Source organism: Schistocerca cancellata, chromosome 6, assembly GCF_023864275.1.
Source record: "Schistocerca cancellata isolate TAMUIC-IGC-003103 chromosome 6, iqSchCanc2.1, whole genome shotgun sequence".
Taxonomy (NCBI): domain Eukaryota; kingdom Metazoa; phylum Arthropoda; class Insecta; order Orthoptera; family Acrididae; genus Schistocerca; species Schistocerca cancellata.
In genome coordinates this window covers 107,485,364-107,499,105 of record NC_064631.1, presented here as the reverse complement: position 1 = coordinate 107,499,105, position 13,742 = coordinate 107,485,364, and the positions used below count along the sequence as shown (strand labels likewise).

General features: G+C 44.4%; 1 protein-coding gene across 2 annotated transcripts in view; it reads left to right on the top strand.

Annotated features, from left to right (window-relative positions):
• The window catches only part of LOC126191288 (methyl farnesoate epoxidase-like), a 184,985-nt gene that overhangs the window by 157,941 nt on the left and 13,302 nt on the right, over window positions 1–13,742 (top strand). For both annotated transcript variants that reach the window (XM_049932102.1, XM_049932101.1), the window contains 2 exons: window positions 11,792–11,972; window positions 12,056–12,173. In XM_049932102.1, the coding sequence (XP_049788059.1) occupies window positions 11,792–11,972; window positions 12,056–12,173 (299 nt within the window). The remainder of the gene's footprint in view (window positions 1–11,791; window positions 11,973–12,055; window positions 12,174–13,742) is intronic.

Genomic DNA, 13,742 nt, shown 5'->3' with positions numbered 1-13,742 from the left:
CATGTATGGAAGTGAAACATGGACGGTAAATAGTTTGGACAAGAAGAGAATAGAAGCTTTCGAAATGTGGTGCTACAGAAGAATGCTGAAGATTAGATGGGTAGATCACATAACTAATGAGGAAGTATTGAATAGGATTGGGGAGAAGAGAAGATTGTGGCACAACTTGACCAGAAGAAGGGATCGGTTGGTAGGACATGTTCTGAGGCATCAAGGGATCACCAATTTAGTATTGGAGGGCAGTGTGGAGGGTAAAAATCGTAGGGGGAGACCAAGAGATGAATACACTAAGCAGATTCAGAAGGATGTAGGTTGCAGTAGGTACTGGGAGATGAAGAAGCTTGCACAGGATAGAGTAGCATGGAGAGCTCCATCAAACCAGTCTCAGGACTGAAGACCACAACAACAACAGGTTAGATTAGATACAATTCTTGCACCACAAATCCATAGTGAGTGTATCCTCCTAGATACAGAATATTTCATTACGCCAAATCACATTTTAAGAAAATGCTAACGTTCCTTCCACAGGTTCTCCGTGAAATGCTCGTCATGAATGTAGGACAAATCTTTTTATTACATTGGTAATAACTTACTTGTCACAAAAGATGTAAACGTATACAGGAGTGTGTATGTGATAATTCTCAGGTGCCGGCCGCGGTGGTCTAGCGGTTCTGGCGCTGCAGACCGGAACCGCGGTACTGCTACGGTCGCAGGTTCGAATCCTGCCTCGGGCATGTGTGTGTGATGTCCTTAGGTTAGTTAGGTTTAGGTAGTTCTAAGTTCTAGGGGACTTATGACCTAAGATGTTGAGTCCCATAGTGCTCAGAGCCATTTGAACCATTTAATTCTCAGGTGTTGTAGCCAATCATCATAAAACACAAAATCTGTCTACAACACTTATTTACATAGATTACAAATGGTTCAAATGGCTCTGAGCACTATGCGACTTAACTCCTGAGGTCATCAGTCGCCTAGAACTTAGAACTAATTAAACCTAACGAACCTAAGGACATCACACACATCCATTCCCGACGCAGGATTCGAACCTGCGACCGTAACGGTCGCTTGGCTCCAGACTGTAGCGCCTAGAACCGCACGGCCACTCCGGCCGGCACATAGATTACAGTACTGCACTGATGATGTGCACAGATCCCTTCTTACACAACGCTAACATTATCTGATGTTATTAATAATATATACATCGTAATTGGGTAGATGGATTCGCAACCGATAAATCCTTTAGGATGCTCTTAAATTGAATTTAATTAGCAGCTGAAATTTTTATGGCTACTAGCAAGTTACTGAAAAAGTGTATTCCTGAGTACTGGGCACCTTTTGTAGACCAATTAAGCGGCTTCAGATCTTTGTAAAATTTATGTTTACACCGTCCGATCACATAAATGTGGCCATCTATCAAAGACCTGAATAACCACGTTTTGCAGTTACGCAGATGATCTTTTGGTTGTTGTTTCTGCACCATCTAGACTGCAATTGGAAAATAAATGTACGTTAACACTACGGATGATCAATTACTGGTGTAATCAGAACAAATTGAAAATAGCAGGAAATAAAACAGTTAACTTATTGCTCAAGGGAATACTCCAGCGAAATCCTAGTATAAAATTCAATAACATTAATATACAAAGGAAACAGGTAATAAGATATTTAGGACTCCATCTAGATGAACGGCTCTCCTTCAAAGAACACATACAGCGCACTGTAGACAAAGCTGCTAAAATTATGCATAAACTTGCGAGATTAAACTCAGTGCAATTCAGATTACCACTAATGACGATGCGGATGTATCACACGGCACTATTTGAGTCTATCGCATGTTTTGCAGCAAGTGCCTGGGCACATCGTCTATGTTTAGTAACTTATAAAACAATAGTCAGGAGAGGGCAAAGAAGTGTATTACTTAGGATGTCGGGAGCGTTTAGCACAACACCTGTTGAGGCCCTGTATGTGGTCCTAGGAACATGCCCAATAGACCTCACTATTCGCTGTAGAGCTGCCTCATATTGGTTGAAAAATGGTGACTTCGAAACGGTTTTCCAAATAACAGGAGAAAACATACAAACCAAGCAACAGCTACACAAATGGAAGTTAGACACGTGGCAAAGAGAATGGGAGACATCAGACAAAGGGCGGCGTGTCTTTTCCTTTTTTCCAAATGTATCTGAGAGGTTAAAACTAAAACATGTGGAGCCAAGTCGTGGCATGGTTCACTACTTGACTGGGCACGGACCATATCTAACACATCTACACCGTATGGGAGTAAGGCAAACAGAAATTTGCACATGTGGCATTCTTGGAACGCCTGAACATGTTGTGCTAAGGTGTAATCTACTCGACCATGAATGACCTTCTATAAGAGAAGGTGAGATCAGTGCGGTCCTTCGTGACCCAGATAAATGGAACACCTTAAATAGTCTGGCTGACGCAGTGTCAACGACACTGCTTGACATATACAAAAATCAACATTCTACTGCCAGAACAAGAATACAGATAGTGACAGAACCTCAACACATTACTTGGGAAGATACAAGCTCTGACAGTGACCCAGACAATAGAACAGACAGTGATTAATTCTGACGGAAGGTGTAGAAGGGCTGCGAAATAGATATTGATCAATACTATATGGATGTAGATGGGCCTAACTCACAATGATTGTGTCACACATACTGTTGATGTACTTCATTTAACATACACTGTAGGTTCCCAGTTTTGTCTCATAGAGCATCAGAGATCTTATTGGACATTCATGCAGATTCCCCTTCCTGGCTCACAACCTTGTCACTTGTCTTGCTACATACACTGGATTTACTTGTATTAATTTAAGTAATTTTACATTTAAATTTTCATAATTTAAACTTCTATGTAACTTATTTTTGATTTGTCTATATAGTCTTCTAGCTTTCATGATATATTAATATTGTTTTCTGTTTTTGTAATCTGCTGCCCCAAATAAAACCCTGTATAAAACAATAGATCATGTATAATCTTCAGCTATCTGAATATTTCTGTAATTTCACTTGTGTTGGGGATAATTTTGGTATCATTTATGATTAACAGTCTGCAAGATAAAATTGCATTGCTATATGTTAAAACTCATACTGTTTTATTATTCACATGTAATTTGAAACCTCATTTTGAATGTCACATAGAGGAATCTAGTTACACTCCTGGAAATTGAAATAAGAACACCGTGAATTCATTGTCCCAGGAAGGGGAAACTTTATTGACACATTCCTGGGGTCAGATACATCACATGATCACACTGACAGAACCACAGGCACATAGACACAGGCAACAGAGCATGCACAATGTCGCCACTAGTACAGTGTATATCCACCTTTGGCAGCAATGCAGGCTGCTATTCTCCCATGGAGACGATCGTAGAGATGCTGGATGTAGTCCTGTGGAACGGCTTGCCATGCCATTTCCACCTGGCGCCTCAGTTGGACCAGCGTTCGTGCTGGACGTGCAGACCGCGTGAGACGACGCTTCATCCAGTCCCAAACATGCTCAATGGGGGACAGATCCGGAGATCTTGCTGGCCAGGGTAGTTGACTTACACCTTCTAGAGCACGTTGGGTGGCACGGGATACATGCGGACGTGCATTGTCCTGTTGGAACAGCAAGTTCCCTTGCCGGTCTAGGAATGGTAGAACGATGGGTTCGATGACGGTTTGGATGTACCGTGCACTATTCAGTGTCCCCTCGACGATCACCAGTGGTGTACGGCCAGTGTAGGAGATCGCTCCCCACACCATGATGCCGGGTGTTGGCCCTGTGTGCCTCGGTCGTATGCAGTCCTGATTGTGGCGCTCACCTGCACGGCGCCAAACACGCATACGACCATCATTGGCACCAAGGCAGAAGCGACTCTCATCGCTGAAGACGACACGTCTCCATTCGTCCCTCCATTCACGCCTGTCGCGACACCACTGGAGGCGGGCTGCACGATGTTGGGGCGTGAGCGGAAGACGGCCTAACGGTGTGCGGGACCGTAGCCCAGCTTCATGGAGACGGTTGCGAATGGTCCTCGCCGATGCCCCAGGAGCAACAATGTCCCTAATTTGCTGGGAAGTGGCGGTGCGGTCCCCTACAGCACTGCGTAGGATCCTACGGTCTTGGCGTGCATCCGTGCGTCGCTGCGGTCCGGTCCCAGGTCGACGGGCACGTGCACCTTCCGCCGACCACTGGCGACAACATCGATGTACTGTGGAGACCTCACGCCCCACGTGTTGAGCAATTCGGCGGTACGTCCACCCGGCCTCCCGCATGCCCACTACACGCCCTCGCTCAAAGTCCGTCAACTGCACATACGGTTCACGTCCACGCTGTCGCGGCATGCTACCAGTGTTAAAGACTGCGATGGAGCTCCGTATGCCACGGCAAACTGGCTGACACTGACGGCGGCGGTGCACAAATGCTGCGCAGCTAGCGCCATTCGACGGCCAACACCGCGGTTCCTGGTGTGTCCGCTGTGCCGTGCATGTGATCATTGCTTGTACAGCCCTCTCGCAGTGTCCGGAGCAAGTATGGTGGGTCTGACACACCGGTGTCAATGTGTTCTTTTTTCCATTTCCAGGAGTGTATGTTCAGTCTACAGGCACATACATAGCCTCCACATTCAGGAATTGCATGTGAGAGAATCACACTTATTTCCTTTACTCTAAGTATAATCATATTCTTTTTATTAATTATATTAACTTTGATATTCACTTATCTCTAAAAATTGATGATTTGTATGTTATCTCATACTTTAATTTAATTTTGCCTGTATCTAAGATTGTCTGTGCAAGTTGTTTTAATATTCATTGTACTACTGTGTTTCGTGTGAGATTCTGATGTCACTTGTGATCTTACATGGAGAGGTCTGGCCCGCTTCAAGTTTTGGGCATATGTTTAAATTGTACTCTAAAATTGCAGCAGCGAGAACTCGGTTCTCTGTAGACACCTTATAGTTTAGAATTCTTTTTCTTTGTTTTCTTTCGTGTATATTTCTTTTTTATATCTTTTTTGTTTCATTTTATATTTAAATAATTATATTAGTTTTTATCAATTAGTTTGCAGTTAAACGTCAATCACTGTATTAATTAGCGTACTAACACACAGAGCAACAGCCAGGGCAGAAACTTTAGAAAAGGTCCGCCTCCACGTGGCAGGGACAGTAACGGAATGGGGGCTTGTCAAGCTGACTTAACTTGCAAGCAGCCATTTCGGCTAAGAGACCAAACACTGCCTGGCTCGTTACTTGTTTTAAGTAGCACACGGCCCACCTTACAAGGGAACATCCCCATCGCACCCGCCTCAGATTTAGTTATAAGTTGGCACAATGGATAGGCCTTGAAAAACTGAACACAGATCAATCGAGAAAACAGGAAGAAGTTGTGTGGAACTATGAAAAAATAAGCAAAATATACAAACTGGGTCGTCCATGCGTAAGATAGGCAATATTAAGGGCAATGTGAGGCGAGGAGCGTCCTGGTCCTGTGGTTAGCGTGAACAGCTGCAGAACGAGAGGTCCTTGGTTCAAATCTGCTCTCCACTGAAAATTTTGCTTTCTTTATTTTCGCAAAGTTATGATCTGTCCGTTCGTTCATTGACGTCTCTGTTCACTGTAATAAGTTTAGTGTCTGTGTTTTGCGACCGCACCGCAAAACCATGTGATTAGTTGACGAAAGGACGTGCCTCTCCAATGGGAACCGAAAATATTTGATCGCAAGGTCTTAGGTCAACTGATTCCTCCACAGGAAAACACGTCTGATATTTTGTATACGACACTGGTGACAGCATGTGCGTCACATGACAGGAATATGTTGTCGACCCACCTAACTAGTACACTTGGCGAATGGGTGAAAAGTTTCTTCTACCTTGCCCGATTTAGGTTTTCTTGTGGATGTAATAATCACTCCAAAAAAACTGATGAAAACATAAGAGTTTTTCACATAAACTGAAAATAAAAAGTTAAAATTATCGGTCGAGGGAAGACTTGAAACAAGGACCTCTCGTTCCGCAGCTGTTCACGCTAACCACGGGACCACGGAGCTCTTCGGCTCACATTGCCCTTAATATTGCCTATCTTACGCATGGACGACCCAGTTTGTATATTTTGCTTATTTTTTCATAGTTCCACACAACTTCTTCCTGTTTTCTCGATCGATCTGTGTTCAGTTTTTCAAGGCCTATCCACTGTGCCAACTTATAACTAAATCTGAGGGGGGGTGCGATGGGGATGTTCCCTTGTTAGTAACCCAGGTGGTGGGCTACTCTGTAGTGTTTAAATGAAAAAAAAAAAGTTCGGACCACTGCGAGACGTGTAGGAAGAGAGTCCGTGAAGTTCTGGAAGGTAGCGACAAGGATTTGGAGCCGTGCCAGTTGTAGTGCAGTGGCCAACTGCACCAGGTTTCTCGGTTGAGGACTGTGAGGTAACGGCCGAGTTGTGGCGCCTTGAAAATCTGGCGCGGCCGCGCGGGGGCCTCTCGGCGGGCCGGCCGTTGGCAGCCCTGGCGCGTGGTCCAGGCCGACCGCGTGGCTGGCAATTCGATGTCAACGCGGTGTCGAGGACTGTGCTTTGTGTCGATTAAGGAGATTTGTATGCCGGGAGTGCCAAAGATGGCGGACTTTGTGAAACCATAATGGCAGATATTTCACAGATCGTGTGGAAACTAATAATAGCCAGAGGAATCATGATACCTTAAAAGGAAACGTGTACATTACCATTATTTGCATGACGATTCTGATGGTGTAATCAGATTTGCAATATCTTTTTTAGATTAAAGTTTAGTATCTGACTGTAAATTATACAAGTCACACCCAGCAACAAATTTCCAAAATCTCAATGGTTCATCCGATTTGTGGATCGACGTGTCTTTAGAAAGCTGTTAGTGTAAACCTAATTTGGTATGAATGACAGGAATGTAACTTGAATAGTACACGAGTTATTGGAGGTCAAAGTGGCCGGTTACTATTAATCACGTCAAGCCATAAGTACTCCACAGTGACACGAAAAAACGGTAGCAGCACACTTATATTTATTCGTCTATGTCTTTGTTTATATCCGATACATACTATTCATGAAAAAATTGGTTAAATATTTGCTGTGTTTTAGAAAGCACAGACACATAAGGCTACTGCCCTACCTTTTGTTTCTATTCCTTTGATATATGTTTATTTAATTTGATTATGTATTTATAATGTCTGTTAGAGCGTGTTTATGGTCCAGCCGTAGGAATATTTATTTAATTTCAAGTTATTTAAATGTAAATCCAGTATTTTGTACGTGTTTCAATATGTTTGTGAGTGTGCGTTGGCTTGAAGACATGGCGGGAGCGCTGTAGTCCATCACAGTTCTCGTTAATGGGGAGATTGGATGGAAGTGCAGGATAGGGGTGAGCAGTTTGCATGTGGTCGCTGGAGATAGAAATATTTCATAGTGCCGACTTGTGCACTTGTGAGACTCCCATGGCTTCCACAGTGAAGACGTAGTATGCTTTTAGAAGTGAATATCTCTCGAGCTATGTTGTTGATCATAACTAATTACGTGAAGTAGGAATCTATTGTTTCCCTGTTATTCTACTTATATTTTATTTAATTGCTGGACCATCGACACCAATAAGTGTTTTGCAATAATAAGGAGCATTCTTAAAGGTACTTCTGTATCGTACTCATCATTTAATCTCGTTAAAATAGTACCTGCAGATTGTATTTAATTGCAATCTTTCATTTATAAATTTATATGTTACATGCATAATTCGCAGTTGCCAAGTTGTAGGAACCTTTGAGCATTTGATTCATGTGTGTATTCAGATTGTATACCCCCCCACCCCTTCCACAAAAAAAAATGTTCGAATGTGTGTGAAGTCCTATGGGACTTAACTGCTAAGGTCATCAGTCCCTAAGCTTACACACTACTTAACCTAAATTATCCTAAGGACAAACAAATACTCCCATGCCCGAGGGAGGACTCGAACCTCCGCCGGGACCAGCCGCACAGTCCATGACTGCAGCGTCTCAGACCGCTCGGCTAATCCCGCGCTGCCACGTATCCCAGCCCCTAGACAACGAAACCAACCAAAACTTTTAATATTTCAACTCTGAGGGTACGTAGTTGAGGTCCACATCACCACATCATTTTATTTTGAAAGCCCGCAGGATCCATGGCGCGAACAGTCCGATCTAAATGGTGCCACAGATCGGCGACTGGGTTCAAGTCCGGCGAGCCTGGTGGCCGGAGGAGTACGGTAAAACCTGAGCTGTGTGACACGTTGCATTGTCCTGTCTGTAGATGACATCGTGCCGGGGAAAAAGAGACTGGATGTAGGGGTGGACATGGTCCTCAAGATTAGAAGCATACTTGTGTGTTGATCCATTGTGTCTTCCAGAATGACCAGATCGCATAGGCGATGCCACGGAAACACATCCCCTTCCATAGCGCACTCTCCTCCAGCCTAGACCCTTCCAACGATTGTTGCAGGGTGTTTGCTTTCTGTACGATTGAGCATAAAACGCGATTCACCTGCAAAGGCCACCTGTCGCCACTCAGTGGACATCAAACTTACGGTACTGGTGTGCAAGTTCCAGCTTTCGGCATGGACACAGCAGTCTACAAGGGTGCATGAACCAGACGCCTTCTGTGGAGGTCCAGTCGTTGAGGAGACACTGTTAGTAGCCCCTTGGTTCATCTGGACGGTCAGTTGCCCAACAGTTGTACGTCTGTTTGCTCACGCACATCCCCACAGCCGTCGTTTACCCCTCATCTATAGCCCATAGTGCATTACAGTTGCCTCGTCACTTGTTTTTGCTAGCACCATTTTGCTATGCACGATACACTTATCCACGGCGGCACGCGAACAGCTTACAAACTTAGCCGCTTAGGAAATGCTTTCACCCTCGCCCCGAAAACCAATGATCAACCCGTTTTGGACGTCACGTAAATTGCTCCGTTCCCGCATTACGACAGCGGCTAAACTGTTGTCTGTGTCCCCCAGACATGCTTTACATACCGTAAACTGCTAATGCTGCCACCTGTCGTTCGTGAATGCTTATTCCACTTAGGTGGTGGTCATATTAATGTGACTCGACTGTGTGTTTCTCGTACTGATTCCATGAACTGAAATGTTGATTTGAAAAGGTGATTTATTATTTATGACGAATTTCATTAACAAATAAATAAATTGGGAAGAACTAGCTAAAACTTCTGATATCCTCCTTGGTCCGGCCATCATGTGTTATTTTGTTTCCTTCGACCATTGTGTCTACTAAGCAATGAATAATATAAGTCGAGGCGTTGTAAGCTGGTATCACAGTGAGGAGGTCTCTGATGTGTTGATGAATTGTGATATGGTCAGTGTTCGAAACTGCAGAGTTTATTACATTAACCTTTGACGGCAAGAAATTTTTTGTATTTTATTTGATTACTACTTTCAGTCAGGAATGATCATTTTCAGATCCGTCTGCGTTAATAAAATGGCAGTGCCGCCTTCGGCATCATGTTGTTATCTTACTACCGCTAAGGTCCTTGGTTCGATTTCCAATTACCACTTGTGGTACAAAGCTCTGGAACGGGACCCGCTCATTTTCATGAGGCCAAGTGCAAACAAAGCTGTTTGATAAAATGGGCAGCCAGCTTAACGCGAAAGCAGACGAAGTGCCGTCAAATTGAAAGGCCTGTGCCACAAGATATAGGTTTACCTAATATGTTTACCTAATAAAAGTGTACAAAAAAACCTAATCTTTAGCAATCCTTGGCTTGACTTGACGAAACCACGACTCATTCGTCCAAATAGGAGAGCTGATGCGTTATGATGCTCGCTTGTTTAAGAGGGTGGCGAGCACATTAATTGCGGTCTCTCCGCAGAAACTTCAACATATTGATGAAATTCCTGTCAGGGCAGTAAATGGGCAAACGCTCGTAAAACTACGAATAATATCAAATGATGCACAGCGATCTGGTGTTCCTGAAGAATATGACAATAACTAACGCCATATCGAGTGGCTGGACAGATGCACATCAAGCAACAGAAGTACTGAGGTACGTATTCTACTTCTGTTTCAAACTTGAGATTCCGTTTTCAACAAAACTACACAAATGTAAACTAATCACATGTAATACTTGTTGTGGGTTGGCAGGAGAGCCAACACCGGGTTACTAGAGGAAGCCGAAAGGCACGCGTTTTAGCTCACGCAAAGGCACGCGTTTTAGCTCACGCAGGCTGGCGTGAGGTCTGGACCAGGTCAAGGAAATTAGACTTTAGAAAAACGGACGTAGCTGGTGGAATACTTAACTTTAATCCATTAATGATGAGCGTCGTTCTTGACTGTACATTATTCACAATATCAATAGTAACTGAACATGGCGCCTTGCTAGGTCGTAGCAAATGACGTAGCTGAAGGCTATGCTAACTATCGTCTCGGCAAATGAGAGCGTATTTTGTCAGTGAACCATCGCTAGCAAAGTCGGTCGTACAACTGGGGCGAGTGCTAGGAAGTCTCTCTAGACCTGCCGTGTGGCGGCGCTCGGTCTGTAATCACTGATAGTGGCGACACGCGGGTCCGACGTATACTAACGGACCGCGGCCGGTTTAAAGGCTACCACCTAGCAAGTGTGGTGTCTGGCGGTGAAACCACAGTACTCTCATACTTATGGAAAATGGAAATGAGCGTTTGGCGTCATTGGCCGGGAGGCCCCTTACGGGGCAGGTCCCGCCGCCTTGGTGCAGGTCTTACTACATTCGACGCCACATCGGGCAACCTGCGCGCCGGATGGAGATGAAATGAGTGGAGAAAATCCCCAACCGAGCCGGGAATGGAACCCAGGCCCGTAGGACGGCAATCCGTCACGCTGACCACTCAGCTGTCGGGGCGCACTCATACTTATTGGCGTTGATGATCGTGTGTGGGAAAAAAAACCTACGTATATGCGTTTCTGAGCCTAGTTTGTTGTGATTCACTACGGAAATGAATGCAGTAAACAATGAGATAAATGAATAGCCCACCTACACAACACTGCATCTCTTCTCTTGCGATGTGTGTCATTCATTAACGGTTTTCTTCAGCACATTATCCCTAATTTTGTTTGGGCTATTGATGGATACAAGTCAAGATCGACATTATGTTATGATTTTTTATAAAAGACAATCTTCAGTAAAAAAAAATTCTGCCTACATTAATTTAAAATTGAGAATCCAACTGTTGAGGATCATAGCCTCAGTCCGCATCAGAGAATGAAGACCTACCGCCAGCCTTTGTCACGTTGGCCTTATCTTCGTAGCGATCTCTGAACTATCTGTAGGCGTTTCACCGCATTTCATCGAAATAGTTTCCTCAAAATGATTTAACAATGGCCAATCAACAATGACCAACTACAGCTGGACACACCCCGAGCTAGCGGTATTCTGTATTCAAGAAGTCTGTGGAGATTTGTCCATATTCAACATTAAGAAACTCTACAGCCATACTGATCGCTCCGTGTTGTCGTTGACTACTGGCCACGAGATGGGCTGGATCACAACGTGTAATCGACTATTGGGCTATATTCCAACATTTTCAATTGGCTACTTCAGTTTTCAGAATAATGGTGGAGAGTGTCTGTGTGAATACGTGGAGATCAAAGGATCAGCATGTGGTTATCATCATTTTTCTCCTGGTGATGAGAAAAGTGGTTATAGTTCTCAAAAATAGCATTTTTTATTTTGACTCTAGGTGCTAATGTGTCAAGATATTTTTGTTCAGTAATCGATGAGTTGGTTTATCTGTATCCCGGGACTGTTTTGTCTTTCAGAAGATGGACTTGCGGCTATCATCTTCGACCTCTTTGCTGCTGGATCTGATACAGTTTCCAACACTCTGGCCTTCGCCATAATGTACATGATCCTGTATCCGGAGGTCCAAGAGAAGGTGCAGAAGGAGCTGGATACTGTGGTCGGCCATTCTAGAAGAATTTCGCTCGAAGACAGACCACGGTTAGTCAAAGAAGAAAATTAAGGAACAAATCACGTTTAATAACGATGTCTTTACTTCTTTTGGAGCATTTTCTTCTTTTCAGGCTGCCGTACTTCGAGGCTGTGATAGCTGAGATTTCCCGCATAAACACCACTGCACCCATGTGCCCCCCACACATAGCGCTTAAGGACACCACTCTACACGGGTACAACATACCTAAGGTACGTATTGTTGTGTCCTTGTCGCTACTGTAGTACCTTGTACCATGGAAAGCAAGGGAGAGGACATTATTTTGTGGTCGGTATCCTCTTTCTACAACACAACTGCATACATGTATTAACATGTTTCTTTATTTACTTGAAGACAGACCCTATTTACTTAAACAGATAGCTGCTACTTAACTTAAACAGCGTCCATGTATTGTGGTACAAGTTCTTCCATATTAGTCCACGTTAACCTCACTGTTGGTGAAGTACTCTGGTCGCTATACACTCTCGTAACCGGTGATGGAAATGAGCGTTTGGCGTCATTGGCCGGGACACCCCTTGCGGGGCAGGTCTGGCCCCCGTGGTGCAGGTCTTATTACAGTCGACGCCAGTTTGGACGACCTGCGGGCCGGGTGGGGATGAAATGATGATGAAGACAACACAACAACCAATCCCTGAGTGGAGAAAATTCTCCGACACAGCCAGGAATCGAACCCGGGCCCGTAGGACGGCAATCATTCACGGTGACCACTCAGCTATCGGGGCGGGCACTCTCGTAGCCGGTGATGTGAACTGACTAACGCGAAATAGAATAGCAACCGATCTAGTGACTGAGTTAGTGACAGACACTGAGACTGACCCCTCTTGTCAGCTGTGGCGATCTAAATACATTACTGGCCATTAAAATTGCTGCACCAAGAAGAAATGCAGATGATAAACGGGTATTCATTGGACAAATATACGAGCTGCATTCAAGTTCTAAGGCCTCTGATTTTTTTTTCTCCGGACTGGAAAGATATAGAAACATGCGCATTGTTTTAAAATGAGGCCGCGTTCATTGTCAATACGTCCCAGAGATGGCAGCACCGTACGGCAGATGGAATTTTACCGCCAGCGGCCAGAATGAGAACTGTTTTAAATATTTAAAATAGCGACGTTTTCCTTACTTGAACAGCGTGCAGTCATTCGTTTTCTGAATTTGCGTGGTGTGAAACCAATTGAAATTCATCGACAGTTGAAGGAGACATGTGGTGATGGAGTTATGGATGTGTCGAAAGTGCGTTCGTGGGTGCGACAGTTTAATGAAGGCAGAACATCGTGTGACAACAAACCGAAACAACCTCGGGCTTGCACAAGCTGGTCTGACGACATGATCGAGAAAGTGGAGTGAATTGTTTTGGGAGATCGCCGAATGACTGTTGAACAGATCGCCTCCAGAGTTGGCATTTCTGTGGGTTCTATGCACACAATCCTGCATGACGACCTGAAAATGCGAAAAGTGTCATCCAGGTGGGTGCCACGAATGCTGACGGACGACCACGTGGCTGTCCGTGTGGCATGTTGCCAAGCAATGTGATGCGCAACGACAGTATGAATGGGACTTTCTTTTCGTCGGTTGTGACAATGGATGAGACGTGGATACCATTTTTCAATCTAGAAACAAAGCGCCAGTCAGCTCATTCCATATTCTGGGACAGCGAGGGCGTAATCCTTACCCATTGCGTTCCAAAGGGCACTGCGGTAACAGGTACATCCTACGGAAATGTTTTGAAGAACAAATTCCTTCCTGCATTACAACAAAAC